This window comes from Chironomus tepperi, unplaced genomic scaffold, assembly GCF_022539635.2.
Source record: "Chironomus tepperi strain 1889 unplaced genomic scaffold, CSIRO-AGI_Ctep_v1 contig_445, whole genome shotgun sequence".
Taxonomy (NCBI): domain Eukaryota; kingdom Metazoa; phylum Arthropoda; class Insecta; order Diptera; family Chironomidae; genus Chironomus; species Chironomus tepperi.
The window spans coordinates 5,241,617-5,263,314 of NW_027226567.1; the positions used below are offsets into that span (position 1 = coordinate 5,241,617).

Below are 21,698 nucleotides of genomic sequence, written 5' to 3' on the forward strand. Positions count from 1 at the left end.
CAGAAATAGCTAAGCTTCATACAAATAAAGTAAAATATTTTTCTCGTCATGTTATGCTATGTTATATCCCATAAAAACCTATATTATGACATAACATAAATGTTCCACCGAAAGCAATAAAATACAGGCATGAAGACTTGATTCTCAATTTTTTATATATATTGTAAGCCTCAAATTAAGTTTTTGTATGAAAATAAGATGATGGCAACCTTAAGTCCTATTAAGTGCCATAGATTGTATTATTTTCAAGCACAAAAAAACTGTTTTTGTTGCCATTAAAATTTTATAAACCAGAAGATGTTCCGAATTTCCACAGTAAACTCAATTTTCCTCGATTTATTTCAAAAACAATTCCAAGAATTTTCTCGTATTTGTTTGAAAAAGAAAAGAAAAAGTTTCTGAATTCGCAGATGTTTTTGATTATAATTGAGTGCGGGCGGTGCTGTTTGCCTTGTTATTTTGATTTAGTTGATTAAATTTTGAACTTTTTTTCTAATTCAATAATGTTAAATAAATCGGTTTTTAGGAATAATTAATGAACAATTTTAATTAAAATGCTATTTAATATTGGTCCTGTATTTGCATTAATTTAAGCATAAAATACACTAAATATTCATAAATTTTATGCATTTATTTTGCATACAAAAATATATTTTTAAAATCCAATAATTCTATTGCAATTTATGATAAATTTTCATTGATTTTTCTCTCAAATTTGTTCTATACCTAATAATTCATTGGAATTAATTGCCTCTATAAATTATAAGCACAAAATTGATTGTAGTCGCTTTACATGCTTGTAATAATAACTAATGGATCTGTTCTTTTTAAGCTTGATTGCTTTTGGGTGAATTCATTAGACATTGTTTAGTAAGGAGCAAGAAGTTGAATGAAATATTTATTTTTTAGGATGTATAAAATCTGAGCTTGGGTATTTTTATTGATTTTTAAGGCATGAGTAGACGAGGCTGTTGAGCTATATGTTGCTATAGACATATAAAGTATGAGTTTAGAGGCTTAAGAACCAAGAAATCTGGATTTAAATACAGGATCCCATAAGATTTTAAATTCAAGTTAAATTGATTTCGAAATGACAATTTGTATGGCAATCAACATGAAAATTGCCTTTTGGACGTCATATGGGTGTTATCAACAACTTGTGCTGATCGGGAAAGACAGCAAAAAATGAGATCTTGCAAAGATGTCGCTCGGAATTCCTTAAATCGAACTTCAAATTCTGAATCCAATTTCAAACTGTTTCAAACCTTCTTTACATCCATACATCCTCAATCTTACACAAAACATAAATCTAAATATCACCCTTAATTTGTTTTTAAATCGCAAAGACAATTTTCCTACATAAACCTATTCAAGCTCCTTTAAACCGCTTAATTTATAGCCTAATAAAACAATTCATGAAATTTATCTCTATAAATGTACATTGTGGTCTATGATTATCTCCATAATTCCTCTACAAAAATTATGTTTTAGTCCAAATTAAACAGAAAATAAATTTGAGGTAATTTGTTTCCATTTTGGATATAAAAAGTGCTTTTGTTCTGTAATTTATTTGTCTGTATTGGAGCTTTTAAAGCTTTTAGCAACAAAAAAAGCTCAGAAATTTAAATTAAATTAATCTCAAAATTATTAACTCATTGTTGCAGCTATTGTTTACTATATTCAACATTCATACACCCCAAAGCATCAGTTCCTTTTCATTAACAGCGCAAAAAGAGCATAGACCTTAATTTAGCCAAAAGCACAATCCTTCTTATTTAAGAAAATATTCATTTTTTCAACAATATTCGTATTCAAATTCTTCTTACTTCCATTTTCCCTTTTCATCACCATCAACACATAACAGGATGTGAAGCCTGAATATTCTATCTAGACACTCAATTTGCCTTCTTATTCTCCCCAAATATCCTGCAAATGGCAGACGATAAGATGGTAAAAATCATTGTATAAATTGCTATGATGTTATTGTGCCTCAATATTTACCTTTCATCCATGTTATCCACATGTTGCACGCATCAATATGTTGAATAAATAATGCTGAATAAAATCGATGACTGTAAAACAAACAACTTTTTTTTTTCATTATATTGGCAGTCACTTGAGTTTATTTCAATTATCCTTCATGCTGTTGATGTTTGAAAAGATGATGTGGTTGATGAAGTGGAACGGATGGAGGAATTAAATTAAATTGTGGAATAAGCTTTCAAAACAACATCGACCTTTGAGAATGGATGTCGGATTGAATGATATACATAAGCTCTCATAGGTAACTAAGGAGTTTTTCATGGATTTTGTGGATTTGGGGTGAATTAGCATGATTGGTGTAAATGGTAGAGCGTTGGTCACAAGTGCCAAAGGTTCTGGGATCAATTCCAGGTCCTGGTTAAATTTCGTCACATTATGTGTCTCCATTGCTAGGTATCCTCAAGGATAGATTATTGATTGGGTCTATTGCAGGATACATCAGGTTTTATGACGTCCTCGAGTCCTTGCTCGAGGCTTTAATGTGTAGAGCTTGCGAATGGTTAAAATTTAACTGTAAAAAGTAGACCAAATTGGAAATTTTGCATCATATAGCTTAAGATACACAATCTTTTGAGTAACAATGAGGTCCTAAATGCTCAGGTGATGCTGTTGTACTGCTTTGTCAATAAATTGACTCACTTTTATTGCCAAGAAGCTTTAAAATAAATGACACGATGATGACAACGCCATGCTAGCTTAGTAGATTGCTAAATCAATGCCCAAAGCAATAGTTCGAAACTCATTGCTGCTCAGCACTGTCTCATTTCCTTATCTCTCAGTCATCCAATGCAAACGCCCTCAAAAACATATAAATCCTCAAAGAAAACTAGTCGACATAATCTCCAATATTTAAGACACAAACTTTTTCTATAATTGAAGTCATAAACAACAGCAATAATTTATTGCAGTCAACTAGATCCAAAGACTTTCCCTCTTGTAGATTACAGTATGAAGACTCAAAGCTCTATTCTGCAAATTAAAGCTTTATTCTCTATGCAAAAAGTAACTAAAGGAGGATTAAATGAACAATGAAATCTACAAAATTTATGCTTAATTAAAACTAGGACATCCACTCATGTAGAAATGTCTTCTTCTCATTTCACATTTAATCCCTTTTTCTCTCTCTTTTGTGTCTTTTAAATCAGGATGTATTTTATGATCCTATAACAACAAGGACAATAACAAATTTTATGAGTTTAAATTTCAGTTTATATTCCCAAATGAACCATTCCATAAGTTATGCGAATGAAATCACTTAAGGATCAAGTTGGGAAGACTTTGCTGATTTAATTTGTATTTGATGGCTTTTTTGGGTGATTATCGATGATTGGTTTGTTGTGAATTTGGTTTATTGGGACTGAGTTATGAATGTATCTCTAACAGGCAAAAAGGCCACTTTTGGGTACCGAAGTGGTCTTGCTGAACCATAAAAGCATGTTCTTTGCCTGTTAGGGTATTGCACAGAAGGCATACGGCGTAAAAATCCGGAATCCCGTTGCCAGGCCGACTTGACTGTGACATATACCAGATATCATCGAATCTGGCCTCGGACTAGATTCACCCTCACTTGGTGCTGAATTTTCGTCCATTTCTACCCTTTCGGGTTGATATTTGCAGCTGTTTTCAAGCTGCAGTGGTGTTGTGGACAGAATGTCGATCAAACCACCTTAATAAGCTTCAAAAAACCTTTAATTCCTACTAAAATAATTTAAAACACAAACTTTAAAATATGTCATCTGATGGCAACCTTAAAGAGCTTTCTCCATGTCGTAATAAAGTAAATAAATATATCCCGCAGGTGTCCTTATTTTACAGCATATTCATATTCGTGCGCAAACAGTTGATACTCATAATTGAAATAATATTCCACACACTGTAGCTATCGGTAAACATTAATGTATGTATGATGAATGTAATGGTCTGTAAAATTGGGTTAAAGCCTTCCTGGAAGTAAAGTTAATTATCATAAAAAGGATGAATATGAAAAATATTTGCTGATACATACGGAAAATTTGTAGACAAAAATTTATTTATTGTCAACGACTGTGGTTGACATCCTTAGTCAGTGCCTTTACGATATCCAGTTCAACACAGATTGCATCTGTTTCTCTGATTTTTATTTTTAATTTTTCCACAACACGAAGTAAAAACAAAATTTATTAAATTACTTATAGCTTCAAGTACGTAGCATCAAAAAAAGCTTCACTGCTTTTTTTCACCATTGTATTTCCCAACATAATGCGATGCTGCTGTACATATGTAGGAGAACAAAAATAAACTTCTATAGCGACATAACAATAACAGCAACGTGGTGCGGTAAAGCACATCTCAGATATCAAAAAAAGAAGAAGCACAAATGACATCAACATTGGGATTTTGTGGGATGAAATGTGGGTGGATATGTCATATGGAATGATGCATTTGGGGACATTCAACGGAACTAATATTTTCGAGTTATAATCTCCTTTTCTGTGGAGGACTTTAGAAAATCAATCAGTTATTTTGGGTATGGGATTTAAAGCTTTGCACGCATGATATGACTTGTCCACAGTAAAGCAACAGATACATAGATGCAGCATATTGAGATTTAATTAGCTTTGGGCAATGAAAGCTGTTTTCAACGCTATGCGTGCATTGTTATGGAATTAAATTGACAAACGGGTTGCGTATGGATTGTTTGTGCAGCACATGGATGTGAAATATCACCTAAAGCAATCCAGAAAGCGAACGACGATAAAATGGCTGAATATGCTGCTCTAGATTGACTTTACTGTTGGTTGAGGACGGATTTTGTAGAATCTGGGTTGAGGTCGGAGTCAGCCTGCCTTGAGGCTGATTTTCAGTCATTTCTACGCCTTTTGGCTCCATCAGACCTACCCTTAAGGCTACCAAATATTCCTCAGACATTCAATATCAAATGTTCATGCCAATAATCCAATTCTTGGTTATTTGACTCGAATATTGAATAGATTGTATATAAATAGGATGGAACGTGTGACATGAAATTGAATAAACAGATTAGAATGGAAAGAAAAGCGTGTTGTATGCTCGACATGTTGGCATAGACATTCTATGATTATTCTTGACCATTAGGAAAGGCTTATACCGATTAGAATTGATTAAATAAGAATCAATAAGAATCAGATCACAGCATGAACTATGTTAATTGATTTTTAGTTCCATTTTCAAGCTACAATTGTGAAATTCCAACAAAATATTTCAATTTCCTCCTTTTTTCTATCATTACAGATCAATGTGGAAGTAATAGCAAGATGGTTCAGGGGCTCGAACCGCCAGACGAAACTACCGGTCTTCTTCTGTATCGTTCGCAGCCCCAATTGTCATCTCGTGAAATTTTCTTCGAGAAATCGAGGAAAATTTTCCATCCATCAGCCGTAATCAATTGGTGGAGGAGAAAAACGAGATCGATTTGGTGGGAAACGGAGGAAATGCATCAAAGTAAGTAAACATTTAATGTGAATAAATAAGCAAACAGATGAGAAAAAATACTTGAATTGAAAAATTGAGGTCCGTTGTTGACTTTTATGGATGAAATGGAATTTTTTTACGGACATGAATTTATAAGGTTGAATATTTAAAAATATTATAACTTTTAACAGATGATAAGCATGTTCAATGACAAATTGATTAACGAAGAGCATGTTTAATGCTTTGTGAATAAATTACGGTACTGACCACAAGCAAAGTCAACTTTCATTTGGTCTGTCAAGGCTGTCAAGTAGTGACGAGAATAGATTTGACCCCAAATTCCTCCTTGATAGCACTGACACTCGAAATGCTCTTTATGAAATGAAATTCAATTTTTTCAACCAGCTCAAGAGTGTTAAAATCGTTTAAAAATGACTTTTCAGAGCATCATGTCGTGACTTTCATGTTTTATCTTAATTGACATTATTTATGAATGCCCCTGTCCTATCGAGTGGCTGTTGAATTATTCTAGAATGAACAAAAATATCAAATGAATTACTTTGAATAATTTACAAGAGTACAAAAAATGATATTTTCCATTCTGGACAATTAAATATGCAATTTTTTAATATTTGCTTGTAAATTTGAAATTTCCTAGCGCTATTCAACCGTGTAATAGAATTTTAACTTCCATTTCATGCTCCATCTTCCATTTTAAAACTCAAGAGCATTTAAATTCTCATCCAGAATTTAAATATTCAATTCAAGTTATTTTTCATTTAGGAAGGTATTACCGAGCTATATAGTATGATAAAGACGTAGTCATTGCATTCATCAGCATGTTTTTATGACTTGGAAAATAACTGCAATGTGATGAAAATCATCATGTCGTCATGATTAAGGATTAGGATCCCGAAGCCTCGATCACGACAAATTATTTTGACCAAGACTGAGACTACCCAAAATACCAGGTCTTGTTAACCGAGACCGAGAACAAGACCGGGTAGTTTAGATAGTAACCGAAACCGAGGCTATCTTAACTACTCGGAGTTGGTCTCGGTTTCGGTCTCGGTATCAGGAACCCTTAGTCATGACTTATGATGAATGTATTTAAAACGTCAACATCATTATGTACCTCTCGGGACACGTTTTCATCGTTATGTACATTTAATGTCAATACATCTTGTATTTCATATCTCATCCATCTCTTTATTCTCTTCTCATCTATTGTTGCAGTTGTGTATTCTTTCAAAACAAACATGGAGTTTGGATAAGATAAACATCCCCAACGTTTAAAATAAAAGAATAATAAAAAAAAGAGAAAATATTACGAGTATATTATATTATAATACACAATCAACAGAAGTGAGTGAGATAAGAAAGTAGAAGTAAAATAAAAGAAAAAAAAAGTAAAAGAAATCAAGATAAAAATTCTTAAAAATCCACGATAAAAAGAAAGAAAAAAGAAGTAAAAAAAAAGTCCTTTAAAGGCGTTGATAGTTGACGGAAATCCAGATATCCAAGAGGTGAACAGTAAAACTTTGGGTTGCTACAAACATTGAGCTGTCTACTCTGATAGAACTTTGCAATAAATCTCCTTGAAATTTCACATCTAGTAACCATTTTGTTATCTAAACTTGTGAAAAAAACGAACAAAAAAACTTAAAATTTTAATAAAAGAATTAAACCCGGAAAGTTAGCACAGCACCTTGTCGACTCTTCCTTTACATCTGTCAAATAAAGCAAACCAAATTAAACAATAATACCAAAGAACTTTAAAAGCTCAGAGAGAAGTAAAATTGGTGCCAAAATAAATCAACAGCAACAAAAAAAAACTCAACTGGAGCCAAGGCATCACAGGCCATGGAGCCAACATCATCTAATGTTAAAATACCGCCTGATAGAGATAGAGAAAATTTATCATTAGTTGAATTATCATCAGCAGCAACAGTATTTACAGCAACAAATATGGCAACAACAGCCGTTTCTTTACCATCTGCAAATAATCAACTCGTTTTGTATACAGAACGACCGCAATCATCGTTCTCATCTATTAGTTCTATGATATCTAGTGCACCATCGAATGCAGCATCGACATCTTCCGTTTCAGCGCCAATTGAGAAGCTATCACGACCAATGGCTTTTGATAAGGTAAGCGAATTCATTGTTATGAGATAATTTAACAATTTTTTGATATTAAACAAGGGGAAGTAACCGTTTGGAAAGATATGTAATAGAAAATAAATTGAGATGTGGTGCAACTAAGTCAAAAGTTTCGTGCAACTGTTGCTTGTCACATAAAATTGCTACTTTTGTGAGAGTTGCGCGTGATTTAATGTTGCTGTCTAAGCCACAGTTGCGTTCCATATTAAATTACTGTCTGAGCAACAGTGGCATGCCATACAAAATTCCTTTCAAAACAACAGTTTCAGAACTTATGCAATGACAGTCTGAGCAACAGTAGCGCGCCATATTAAATATTGTATTTGTAACAATTGTGTGCTAAATAAAATTACTTTCTGGACAATAGTTGTGCATCATATCAAATTAGTTTCCGAGCAACAGTTGCGAACCATTCAAAAACAACTGTCTCAGCTCCAGTTGCGTGCCATACAAAACCACTGTTTGAGCAACAGTTGCGTGCCATACAAAACAACTGTTTCTGCTACAGTTGCGTGCGATATAAAATTGTGCTTCGTACAACTTAAATTACTGTTTCCATCGAATGAGTTGTTTTTCCCCTACTTTGATCATTCACATTTGATGTTATAGTCACATAGGTAATCAACAATAACGAATTTTCCAATTCCATTCCATACCCTTACTTAGCGTCACTTTAATAAAAATACATATTTTCCCCTCCAAAAGTTCCTTTTGATGTTAATGACACACAATGAATAACATATTCTGCTGTTGTCACGTTTCCTCAAATGGACCGGATGTGTATTGTTTAGCAAATGAACCTTTTCATCAGAACGCCTTTATATGATAGAACTCATATGCTGAGTGCTATATATTATACTGCAATAAAAGGATTGTAATTACTTTTTATACAGATGTGGGATGAATGATATGTGTCATTATATTAAAAGGAATCGCTTTCTCTTTTTTCTGTCCGAATTCTTCTTAGTTTTTGCTGCTTTTGCAGTCAATGAAAATAAAAAAGCTGTGTGTATGTGGGAGTCCATCGTATTCGTTCTCATTGTATGTGGAAATAGAAAGGTTTGAATTTATTATAAGCTCACAATTGAAGCTATAATGATCAAACGATTCAGTTCTTGATATTTGTTATGGAATATATTATTTGGACATTATAAGTTGATACTTCTTGGTGACACGTACACATTTTTTTGAGGAAAAGTTATGGAAATGGAATTACTTTCTGTCGTAATAAGCTGTTTTCTGAGATTTGGTGAGTAGACGGAATCTTGGTAGCTCCAGTGATATTTGGGAATGCTCTATTTGTATGGAACAGCTCAGTAGAACCCAAAAGACATTCAAAAGGAACTAGTTCCTTACGGGAGCAGCCGAGTGGATAAAAATACATTACAGCTAGTTCTAATCACAAATTAATGTCCACGATGCGGTTAACTGCATTTTCCACCATAAAAAGGCTGTTAGGGCAACGTCACGTCTCACCGTTAATACGGCGACTTGGTAGAGCTCTTGCGAACAATTTGTGCCGCTCGGGCTTGTAATTAAAAGAATTAAATGGAAAAGCCTTTCTTTAATGACACTATAAATTACATAAATGGTCAAGCTAAACTTTGTTCCTAATATCACGCTTCTAAATGACCCAAAATGCAACATTCAATGCTAAATTCAATCATTAAACCCCAACGAATCTCTTAAATACTCAAATTCAGTAAACAATATTGAACTTTTTCAAATAAAAAATTTAACTTAAAACTAAGCAATTTAATCCAATCAATTGATTTCATATAAAGCAAGACCTCAAATTGTTCGAAAATAATTGAAAGCATTCTTCATTATTTTCTGAAAACTCATTTCATCTTCAAAACATAATCAAATGAAGAAAATTCCTCACCAAAATAAAACTTTTTGTTATCAGAAGATTAGATCTTCAAGTTGAATTTTCATGAATTAAGATGCTCGAAATAATTCATGCAAATTTTCATGAAAAGCCTTTTTATAAAAAAAAGCTCCAATTAGATTACTTGAAATTCGAATCTCATGCGATGAAAATAAAATAAAATAAAATAAAAAAGCTCCTTCACAGAATGTAAGATACCATTTTCATCGTCGGATGTATGGAATTAATTTAAACAAGCTTAGACAACAAAATTTTTGTATTTGAATAATGAGTTTTTTGGAGGTTCGGGGAATTGAAGTGAGCGCATTTGCTGAATTGTAATTTTTTTTTGTAGAATTTTAGTAGGATGTAGGCATAGATTGGGTGGTTAGGGACACAGTATGGACAGTATTTAGATGTAAATTCGAGGTCTATCATGCAGAATCTTGCAAGAGTTGCTTCCAAGCTTTTAAAAATGGATCTAGTAATAAACTGAACAATTACCAACCAGATACAAGTGACTGTCAACCTTCAACATATACATTTGTACTATAATCGACCATATAGTCAGAATCATAGCTACTAAAGTGCTCATGACATTAGAAAAATGTAAGCTTATGGCTCTGGACCGACATAATTTTGGGTAAACGTCAAAATTCGCCAAATTCGCTTTCGTCAGCCTGAAATCTGAATCTACATAGGATGATTTTGCAAGTCAACAGACTATAATGCATTAATGCATGACTAGGTCTAGGTCAGAAGTTCTCAAATTTTTCAACATTGAGCCAGGCATTCGACTGATCAATTTAAAAAATTCCTCAAAATTCTTGAGAATCACTTAAGATCGCGTACAGTAAGAAAAAAACTAGATTCTGACTGATGCTTAACAAGTATAGTCATGAGTCATTATGACAACTAAACACATTGCCAAACTCTCTAACAACAATGCTAGAAACTCATTTTATCCTAACAAATTAAGACACACACGCACAACTAATTTCATCAAAGCCTTGTTGTAGGCTGAATTGAAATTAGATATTTAACATCCATAGTTCCCTTCAAATGAGTCGGAAAAATGAAAAAGTAAATACACAACAAGCAAGCCTCATTTCGGAATCGAAAGTAATAAAAAAAGGGAGAGAAAAAATTGTTTTTATTGATTTTATGCTAATAAAAAATTTTCCATACCAAAAAGCTCATTGACATTTATTTTCAGCGAAAGCACAAGAAATAACAGAACAGAAAAAAAAGTTGTAAATCGACTGTGTGAACATTTAATGTGTATTGATTTATTTTATCGGCATCGTTCACGTCTCACGTTTGAATTCCCCTCGTTGGTGGCTGTTTCATGCGTGTGTATCTTTTTTTATTTCCATTACTTAATTTCTTGTTCATTCTCTCGATGTCGACCGCTTATGTATTTTTATGGGAGACGAGGAAATATAATTTTACATGAGTTGTTTTGTGCTTCCTCTGCATTATGGTAATATTGAAACCTTAAATCAAAAATTCTAGAAATTGGCTTAAATATTGAAATTCAGTTCGTCTCTAGTCTCTAGTCTCTAGTCTCTAGTCTCTAGTCTCTAGTCTCTAGTCTCTAGTCTCTAGTCTCTAGTCTCTAGTCTCTAGTCTCTAGTCTCTAGTCCTCTAGTCTCTAGTCTCTAGTCTCTAGTCTCTAGTCTCTAGTCTCTTGTCTCTAGTCTCTAGTCTGTAGTCTCTAGTCTCTAGTCTCTAGTCTCTAGTCTCTAGTCTCTAGTCTCTAGTCTCTAGTCTCTAGTCTCTAGTCTCTAGTCTCTAGTCCTCTAGTCTCTAGTCTCTAGTCTCTAGTCTCTAGTCTCTAGTCTCTAGTCTCTAGTCTCTAGTCTCTAGTCTCTAGTCTCTAGTCTCTAGTCCTCTAGTCTCTAGTCTCTAGTCTCTAGTCTCTAGTCTCTAGTCTCTTGTCTCTAGTCTCTAGTCTCTAGTCTGTAGTCTCTAGTCTCTAGTCTCTAGTCTCTAGTCCTCTAGTCTCTAGTCTCTAGTCTCTAGTCTCTAGTCTCTAGTCTCTAGTCTCTAGTCTCTAGTCTCTAGTCTCTAGTCTCTAGTCTCTAGTCTCTAGTCTCTAGTCTCTAGTCTCTAGTCTCTAGTCTCTAGTCTCTAGTCTCTAGTCTCTAGTCTCTAGTCTCTAGTCTCTAGTCTCTAGTCTCTAGTCTCTAGTCTCTAGTCTCTAGTCTCTAGTCTCTAGTCTCTAGTCTCTAGTCTCTAGTCTCTAGTCTCTAGTCTCTAGTCTCTAGTCTCTAGTCTCTAGTCTCTAGTCTCTAGTCTCTAGTCTCTAGTCTCTTGTCTCTAGTCTCTAGTCTCTAGTCTCTAGTCTCTAGTCTCTAGTCTCTAGTCTCTAGTCTCTAGTCTCTAGTCTCTAGTCTCTAGTCTCTAGTCTCTAGTCCTCTAGTCTCTAGTCTCTAGTCTCTAGTCTCTAGTCTCTAGTCTCTTGTCTCTAGTCTCTAGTCTGTAGTCTCTAGTCTCTAGTCTCTAGTCTCTAGTCTCTAGTCTCTAGTCTCTAGTCTCTAGTCTCTAGTCTCTAGTCTCTAGTCCTCTAGTCTCTAGTCTCTAGTCTCTAGTCTCTAGTCTCTAGTCTCTAGTCTCTAGTCTCTAGTCTCTAGTCTCTAGTCTCTAGTCTCTAGTCTCTAGTCCTCTAGTCTCTAGTCTCTAGTCTCTAGTCTCTAGTCTCTTGTCTCTAGTCTCTAGTCTCTAGTCTGTAGTCTCTAGTCTCTAGTCTCTAGTCTCTAGTCTCTAGTCCTCTAGTCTCTAGTCTCTAGTCTCTAGTCTCTAGTCTCTAGTCTCTAGTCTCTAGTCTCTAGTCTCTAGTCTCTAGTCTCTAGTCTCTAGTCTCTAGTCTCTAGTCTCTAGTCTCTAGTCTCTAGTCTCTAGTCTCTAGTCTCTAGTCTCTAGTCTCTAGTCTCTAGTCTCTAGTCTCTAGTCTCTAGTCTCTAGTCTCTAGTCTCTAGTCTCTAGTCTCTAGTCTCTAGTCTCTAGTCTCTAGTCTCTAGTCTCTAGTCTCTAGTCTCTAGTCTCTAGTCTCTAGTCTCTAGTCTCTAGTCTCTAGTCTCTAGTCTCTAGTCTCTAGTCTCTAGTCTCTTGTCTCTAGTCTCTAGTCTCTAGTCTCTAGTCTCTAGTCTCTAGTCTCTAGTCTCTAGTCTCTAGTCTCTAGTCTCTAGTCTCTAGTCTCTAGTCTCTAGTCTCTAGTCTCTAGTCTCTAGTCTCTAGTCTCTAGTCTCTAGTCTCTAGTCTCTAGTCTCTAGTCTCTAGTCTCTAGTCTCTAGTCTCTAGTCTCTAGTCTCTAGTCTCTAGTCTCTAGTCTCTAGTCTCTAGTCTCTAGTCTCTAGTCTCTAGTCTCTAGTCTCTAGTCTCTAGTCTCTAGTCTCTAGTCTCTAGTCTCTAGTCTCTAGTCTCTAGTCTCTAGTCTCTAGTCTCTAGTCTCTAGTCTCTAGTCTCTAGTCTCTAGTCTCTAGTCTCTAGTCTCTTGTCTCTAGTCTCTAGTCTCTAGTCTCTAGTCTCTAGTCTCTAGTCTCTAGTCTCTAGTCTCTAGTCTCTAGTCTCTAGTCTCTAGTCTCTAGTCTCTAGTCTCTAGTCTCTAGTCTCTAGTCTCTAGTCTCTAGTCTCTAGTCTCTAGTCTCTAGTCTCTAGTCTCTAGTCTCTAGTCTCTAGTCTCTAGTCTCTAGTCTCTAGTCTCTAGTCTCTAGTCTCTAGTCTCTAGTCTCTAGTCTCTAGTCTCTAGTCTCTAGTCTCTAGTCTCTAGTCTCTAGTCTCTAGTCTCTAGTCTCTAGTCTCTAGTCTCTAGTCTCTAGTCTCTAGTCTCTAGTCTCTAGTCTCTAGTCTCTAGTCTCTAGTCTCTAGTCTCTAGTCTCTAGTCTCTAGTCTCTAGTCTCTAGTCTCTAGTCTCTAGTCTCTAGTCTGATTTATTCCATTAAACATTGTTTATTGCTACTTGATGGAGAAAATAAATAGCATTAGGTGATTTAGGAAACGAAAATTACTGCCATACGAAATATTTTTTTTGCGATAGACGCGCTAAACATTTTATTACAATCATTCATCCATTTTCTTCTTACCTATACTTCCCTAGATTGAAAGGTACATACTTTACGTTTGACTTTCATTGTTGAATAGTGTTTGCGTGACTTGAACCATTCCTTCCTCAGTTTTTTTTTTTTTGATGTAAAAATAAATATTATTTTCTTTTTTACGAATTCGTCGAGAAGGAAGTTCGGTCTGAGGAAGAAAGCTTGGCAAGTTAGGTTATTTTTTGGGGGCATAAGGCGCATTTTTGGCTAATATATTGGCTCAATTCTCAATTATTTGGCTGATTCTACTAATTTTTAGACATTAATCCACGAAAATGATCTTAAAGCTACAGTCCGACAGAATAGCAACTCTATCCCATCCTCAACCCAAAGCTATCCTTCCAAAAAGTATCAACCACAACAAGAAACCTTTTCTTCGACTTATTTTCCATTACGAGTAGCCATCAATTCTTCATATTTCCCTTATTTTGAGCACTGTGCACGTCAATGACCTTCTTCAAGTCATAAAGAATTGTGCAAAAAATTCTCTGCCTTTTCTACGTCGTTTCTAACTATAGAAACTTTATCTATAAGGGAATCATATATCATAGAATATTAAAGCTGTACTTGGCTTTTTCTTTATTCTCATAATATATACAAATTATAGCGAACTCTATGTTGTTTTCGCTTCATGTGTCTAGAATGTAATTTCATTCCTTCCAGTTCAATTCACTTCCTTAACGTTTATGTTTTTGAAGCTATGAATGGAAATTGCAAGGGGAAGGTACTTGAAATTTGAATAAAATATGGGATTAATAGGGTTGAATTTTGGAAAATTTAGTCAGTGGAACTGTAATAGACTCTCTGAATTGGTGATCTGAGCATATTTTGGACCCTCGCATCCTTACCCTCTTAAAGTATAGCGTAATAATTTAAGGCCTTCCATACAACAATTTTTATGATTTTTCGAATGAAAGGTCAAAAATTAGGGTTCTCTGGTCAAGGTAACTGACAGTAATGAACTAAAACATGCCAAATTCTATTCGAAGCCAGAATCACGTCGATATGATGACTATCTTTATCAATATTTTAAAAATAATCATGGTCTAAAGGTACATGGCATATAGTAGTGTCCCCAAGAAAGCCTGATTCAAGTTTGAATCAATTTTTTTCAAATTCGATTCAAAATTCGAGTCACGTCTGCCTAGTTCCTCAATTTTCACGCCATGTACCTTTCGAAAAATTCAAAAATGCCCCAATAAGTTGCTCGAATTTACCATCCCTTTGCCACTTTTTTCCCTAACAATATTTTATGTATGCATGAAAGCATATGTGGAAGTTTACTTATATTTTTTTTTTATAATCAAAACCATTTTTTATTCCTACCTAACATGATGTAATTTAAAAAAAATAATATGACGACGTCGTGATTTATAGTTGATAATAATAAGTGTATACAGCATGTAATTAAACAGCACATACACAAAAGACAGGCGAGAAATAATTTACATAAATAATTAATTTTTGATATTTGTGAAAGTCAGCTTTAAGTTGTTGGAGACTAATTGGAAGAATGTTGACGTATGTCATGGTATGACATAAATTACATTAAATAACAACATGAATACGTCATTTTTGACCCCTCTTAATTTATGCATGCGACGTAAATGTTGGCAATAGCCTCGTGTCATTTCTTTTTTGGACATTTGTTTTCTTAGGTATAATGGAAAAGTCTTGTTGGGGATTTTTATGGATGAATTTTGGGTTTTTTAAGAATGTTTATTTAGTATGAGTTTTGAGAATTTTGAAAATTAATTAATTTTTGTAGCATTTTAAGCACAGATCTTCTGGGAAAATTATATGCATCAATACATCTGGGATTGTTAATGAATTCATCGAAAAATGGCAATATTAGACCTTTTTGCTTAAGGAATTCAATGCAAAACTTTATAATGAGCCGGTTAGCCTTCCTAAGCAGCATAATACAGTTTCTATGGCCTCATTCCGTCGCCATATTGACTTCTTGTTGACAGCAAGACGGAATTTATTAAATAACCTTATTAAACGTCATTTAGTCTTCTTTAACAGCATAATACAGTTGCTATTGTTCTGCTACAACGCTATGTTGACGACTAGTTGACTGCAAGAAGTTAAAGTTCTCTGACGGGTACGCGACAGCTCCTTTTGGGTTATTTTTGTTATAAAATGTTAAACAATGCCCTGCTTGGGCTTATCATCCTCTAATGGACAAAAATACGTTATAACTGGTTGATGTCGAGTCGATGTCCAGTCGATGACTAGTTCTAACGTATTTTTTGTTCACTCGAGCTATTCTTCAACCAAAATATTTGAAGTTTCTTCTCAAAAACCCTCAATTAAAGACCCATAACACTTTAAAATTCTAAATGCTATTACATAACATTAAATATTCCATAACATTCGTCAACCCACACACACACACATGATAATGAAATAAAAATTTACATAAAATTTCATTCATTCATTCATTAAAAATGAAATCAACAAATTTGTCACACACCGCAAACGCCAAAATTCAATTTTGCGCAAAATTTATTTTTCCATTTTCATCGACGAAAAGCCATTAATTTACAAATACGCGTGTGCGTGTTGTGATATGAAAATTATTTAATAAGGAAATGCCAATTAAATATTAATAATATGTGTCTGTAACGTAGAAATTGATATGAAAAAGGAGCAGCTCGAAATGAAATAGGAAGGCATTGTTACGCCTAAGTATTTATTTATTTATTTATTCATAAAACATAAGTTAGCGTTTCTACAATTATATAAATCATGTTAATGATTTGTATCGTATCATGTGTGGTATCCATAAAGTCTTGTGACTTATAGGTTATGTGGTAAGGCTTAACGTTGAAGTTTAATGTTGGATTGGGAAATTTTTCATAGTAAATCAAAGGAAAAATTCACATTTGTAGGTCTCGAGTGACCACGTCCATACTAGTTTGACTGTTTTGGGAATTATGACCATCTAAAAGACCTACAAGCCGACTCGAGAATCATATCGATCACAAGCCTTCTTTTCCTCATAGAATCCTCGTCGACTCCAATCTCTGAGTATCACTACATACCACAATTCCACCATAACATCAAAACTACTCAATTTTTCCAAAACTTATTACAATAACCATCCATTATCTTCACACAAAAGTTGCCTCATCTACTCTAGGCTATCGAAAACATCCAATCAAATTTACATTTTACACGATGTAGATGTTAATATTATGTATCTTTTTGTGTTCCCGTCAACAAACTCAATCAACATCGCATCATAGTATGATATAATATGTTACCTACAAAAAAATACCACTATAAACAAAATTACATAAAAACTTTTCATGCTTCAATTTTTCCCCCGTTGGCAATATATCAGCATATTTCAGATGAATCATATTTTACACCTGTGCTGTGTTACAATAATGTAAATTAACACCTTTACTTTATGTTGCGTTGAAATTTTTTTTCTAGGAATATGTGGCTGGATATGAGTCAAAATATTCAATATGGAATTTGCATAAATTGCATGGAATTGAGGACATTTTTTGAAAATCTTCAAATTGGCTTTAATTGGAGTTGGAGGTCTTGATGCGACTAGGTGTAACCTGCAACTTACCTGCAGCTAATTCTACTTGTATCTGGACTTCGGAGTATAAATGTCCGAAAATTCGATTCCTGGTTAACTTGACGCTGGTCTTAGGCAGCATTTCAACAAATCAACTCTGAAACCAGCATTAATCCTTGCTATATATATAATACTCTGATGTGAAAATTCGGGGATTATGTCGATTGCCCGCTGATCACTTGCCCACTGATTGTTTGCCCACTGACATTTTCCCACTAGTCTTTTTCCCACTGGTACGTTTGCCCACTCGTATTTTTCCCCACTGGTACTTGTGCCCACTGATTATATTCCTTCAAATGCTAGACAAAAATTTTACACAGGAAGCACTTAGAGACTTTGGGTTTTTTGCATTCAATAGTTTAAAATTCGGAGGTGTGCTCGATTACCCTTAACTTTATTGTTTTTAGTGGTAATATTATTGATAAGTAAGTAAGTATGTATCTCAACTGGATGTAATTATTATGAATATAATGATTCTGGATTTTATTATTATGGAGTATTGTGTCTGAATGTTAACTAGATCTTTTTTTTAAAGACATAGTGGTTTCAAACTATGACGACTGGTTTCAAAATAGACATCTCTAGATCTTATTTTATGATAATGTGATATGTTGTTTCTGGTTTCAAAATAGACATCGTCAACAGAAATGATTTGTTAAATTGTTTGAATTAGTATTTTCGATCGAATAAGATCCATTGAACTCAGGAATCATTATATTTATTTACTTATTTCCTTGGCGAAGGCGCCTATTGCCGCATTTAGAGTTCGTCGGAAGCTGGATTCTGTCTTTAGATAATTTCTGCCCGCTTCTAATTCCCAGCAATTCACACAGTTGCTTTCACAGTAATCCCATGAGCTTATTAGTCTTCCTCGAGAATCAATATACTTATAATAATTACATCCAGTTGAGACTTACTTACTTACTTATCAATAATGTTACCACTAAAAACAATAAAGTTAAGGGTAATCGAGCACACCTCCGAATTTTGAACTATTGAATGCAAAAAACCCAAAGTCTCTAAGTGCTTCCTGTGTAAAATTTTTGTCTAGCATTTGAAGGAATATAATCAGTGGGCAAAAGTACCAGTGGGGAAAAATACGAGTGGGCAAACGTACCGGTGGGCAAAAAGCTTGTGGGAAAATAATCAGTGGGGAAAAGTACTAATGGGCAAAGAAGCAGTGGGCAAAACTTTCAGTAGTCAAACGTACCAGTGGGAAAAAGACTAGTGGGAAAATGTCAGTGGGCAAACAATCAGTGGGCAAGTGATCAGCGGGCAACCGAACCAAACCCGAAAATTCGGTGTCAATAGTCGTGTAGCTAGTCAATTGACTGGAATAATGTAATTTTTTCTTCCATGAAGACGTGTCTTCGATTCCTACAATCATCCAACATCTAAATCATTACTTACTACATTATATAACCCATATCCAGTTCCCCCATAATCCATAATCCTTCCAATAATTTCATAACCATATTCAATAATCTCATTACAACGCCCAATGCATGCATACCAAAAAAAAAATCATCTACATAATTGATAATATCGCACTCATGAAACAAACAAACAGACCATAAATGTACAAGAAAGACTTACCTAAATGTTTATTATGCACGCTTAACCTGCCACAAACAAAAATATTTTCATGCAAATGTAATGAAAATATAAATTTCTGAACTTTACATATATCGATGGGCTGTTAACGATTTTTTCTTGCTCATAAATGTATATTTCATACATAATTAACATTTGCGATCAAATGGAGTGAATTAGACATAATAACTTGAGGTTATGTTATTTCAGATGACATTTGGAATGTTGTTGATGAAGGTTTAGTCGTTGATTAACTTGATGAGTTGACTGATTTGGTTGAAATGTTTATTGAAACATTTTTGGGGGGTTTTGTCAATATTTCTTGGAATTTTGTGAAGGTTTGATAGCGTATGGGTTGTTTTGAATCACTGTGGTCATCGTCAGGGTCTGCTGTCATGTTAGAGGCTCATATCTTGGCTGTGGTTGTGTCTATGTTGCAGAATATTCGATAAAACATCAAAAAATTCACGACGCACGACAATTCCATTAAGTACCGAACAAAACAAGTGATTGACCCCATAAAAATCCCCAAAATCCACTAATATCCTCCAATAAGCTGCTCATAAATTCTGGCACATAAAAAAATAGCAATCAGATGTGGGACTATAGCATAAATTATTCATCTAAACACTTATTAGTGACCCCCATGAGATCGATTGTTTTTTAATTGCATGTCTTTCCATCCACAAATCCATTAATTCTATATATTTTGCTGCTATAAGCGAAACGATTAATTATTGGTGACAATACCTAACACTAAATGATTACAGCTATGTGACTACCCACAAATAATTTAACATAATTTTATTAATTGTCATTTTTTATTTCATAGATGGAGTCGCTGGTGAAAGAGATGCAGGATCCCGAAACTGGCGTGCCAGTACGAAGTCAAAAGATCTTTCTTACATCAATTCCGTCAGCATTTATGGGCTATGACTTGATTGAATGGCTTATGGAACGCTTAAATGTTGAGGAATCTGAAGCACTTAATATGGGTAATCAGTTGTGTCAGCACGGATACTTCTTTCCCGTAAGCGATTCCAAAACACTTGTCGTTAAGGACGACTCTTCCTTATATCGCTTCCAATCACCATATTATTGGCCATGGCGACAACAAAAAGCACCCGATCAAATTGAATATGCAATATATTTAGCAAAACGTTCCTTGAGAAATAAGCAACGTCATGCCTTAGAAGATTATGAAACAGAAGCACTAGCGTCATTACATAAAAACTTGAAAGGCAAATGGGATTTCATTATGATGCAAGCGGAAGAGCAAATTAAGCTTGCAAAGGATCGAAAGAAGGGCGATAAAATTGTTAGTGATTCACAGGAACGTGCATACTGGCGTGTACATCGTCCACCGCCGGGTCAATTTACGCCATTAGAGCCATGTCCCGTACCGTCACGAGATCGTCAAGGAAAGCCACGAAAACGTACGGAAGAGGATTGGAAACGTGAAGTTAAAATAACGCGCACATCAATGGGACGTAACAGGATGAAAATGTCATCAGCTTGTGAGAGTTTGGTGTCTTATTTTGAAACATTTGCTGAGTATGATCCACTTATGCAGCCAGCATTACCCTCAAATCCATGGGTATCTGAAGATATCACTTATTGGCTATTAAATCAACAAATGGTCGAGACGCCGACTGAAAAGCGTGTAAAGCGTTGGGCAATTTCAATTGAGGAACTTGTGAAAGATCCAACTGGACAACTTGAATTTACAACGTATTTAAGGAAGGAATATTCACATGAAAATATACGATTTTGGTCTGCTGTCACTGACTTGAGACGTTCATCACACTCACAAATAGCGAGAAAAGCGAGGGAAATTTATTCGTAAGGAAACATTAACCTTTTGGTTGGGTGGATTGTTGATTTTTTTTGCAAGAGTTTTTTGTCCTCGGATTAAAGTTTATTTGGGGTGAAATTTTATCAGAAATTATTAAGCATGAGGAGTTTAATAGCAAGGTTAAATATGGATTATTAACAAAAAAAGTTCAAAACTTTGAGGTTAACCTTGACATTTTAAGGTTAGGTATGAAGCTTTGAGGTTATGTTTCTAACACTGAGGTGTAAATTCTAATTTTTAAAGGTTATGTTGGAAATTTTGAAGTTAAATCTAATATTTGAGGTTAAGTTCTAAAGTTTGAGGTTAAATTTGAAGCTGTGGGGCAAAGTCCGAGATTTTAAGGTTAAAATTGAAGTTTTTGCTAACTTAGAAATTTTGAGGTTAAATCCGGATCTTTAAGGTTAACTTCGAAATTTTGAGGTTAAGTTCGTAACTTTGAGGTTACTTTTGAAATTTTGAGGTTAAATTTGAAATTTTGAGTTTAGATTTGAAGCTTTAAAACTCATTTAGTAATTTTGGGGTTAGGTTCGATAGTTTGAGGTTAAATTTAATATTTTGAGGTTAGAATTGAGATAATAAGATAGGTCTTAAGTAAAATTGAGGTTAAAAACTTAAATCTTGCAAAAAATCATATTCGTGCTCATTTACGAATGACATCCTTCATTCAAGAGTCATAATCACTCATTGTACGTCGGATGTCACTTCTAAATGCTCCTATAATAATTATCAATCTCCTAAAATTCCACACAAAATTCACAGAGAATTTCTCGAGCCCGGCGCACCATGCGAAATCAACATTGACGGAAAAACAATGGAGAAAGTACAACAAGGACTGAAGGCGCCATCACGTTTCACATTTGACGTCGCAGCTGAACATGTTTATACACTTTTGCTCAAAAAAGATTGTTATCCACGCTTCATACGCTCCGAGCAATACAAAAATCTTTTAGCGAACGCCATTCAACCATCACAAAAGAAACGGTAATTGAATGGAAAAAAAGGGAAGAAAATGCTTTTTTATGTTATTAATTTTTTTTCGTCCCTAAC

General features: G+C 34.5%; 1 protein-coding gene across 3 annotated transcripts in view; it reads left to right on the forward strand.

Moving 5' to 3' along the window:
• LOC139098404 (uncharacterized) overlaps nt 1–21,698 on the forward strand; it is a 113,462-nt gene that overhangs the window by 74,920 nt on the left and 16,844 nt on the right. For all 3 annotated transcript variants that reach the window (XM_070650602.1, XM_070650604.1, XM_070650603.1), the window contains exons 3-6: nt 5,293–5,502; nt 6,709–7,623; nt 19,629–20,638; nt 21,411–21,632. In XM_070650602.1, the coding sequence (XP_070506703.1) occupies nt 7,336–7,623; nt 19,629–20,638; nt 21,411–21,632 (1,520 nt within the window). In that variant the 5' untranslated portion in view covers nt 5,293–5,502; nt 6,709–7,335. The remainder of the gene's footprint in view (nt 1–5,292; nt 5,503–6,708; nt 7,624–19,628; nt 20,639–21,410; nt 21,633–21,698) is intronic.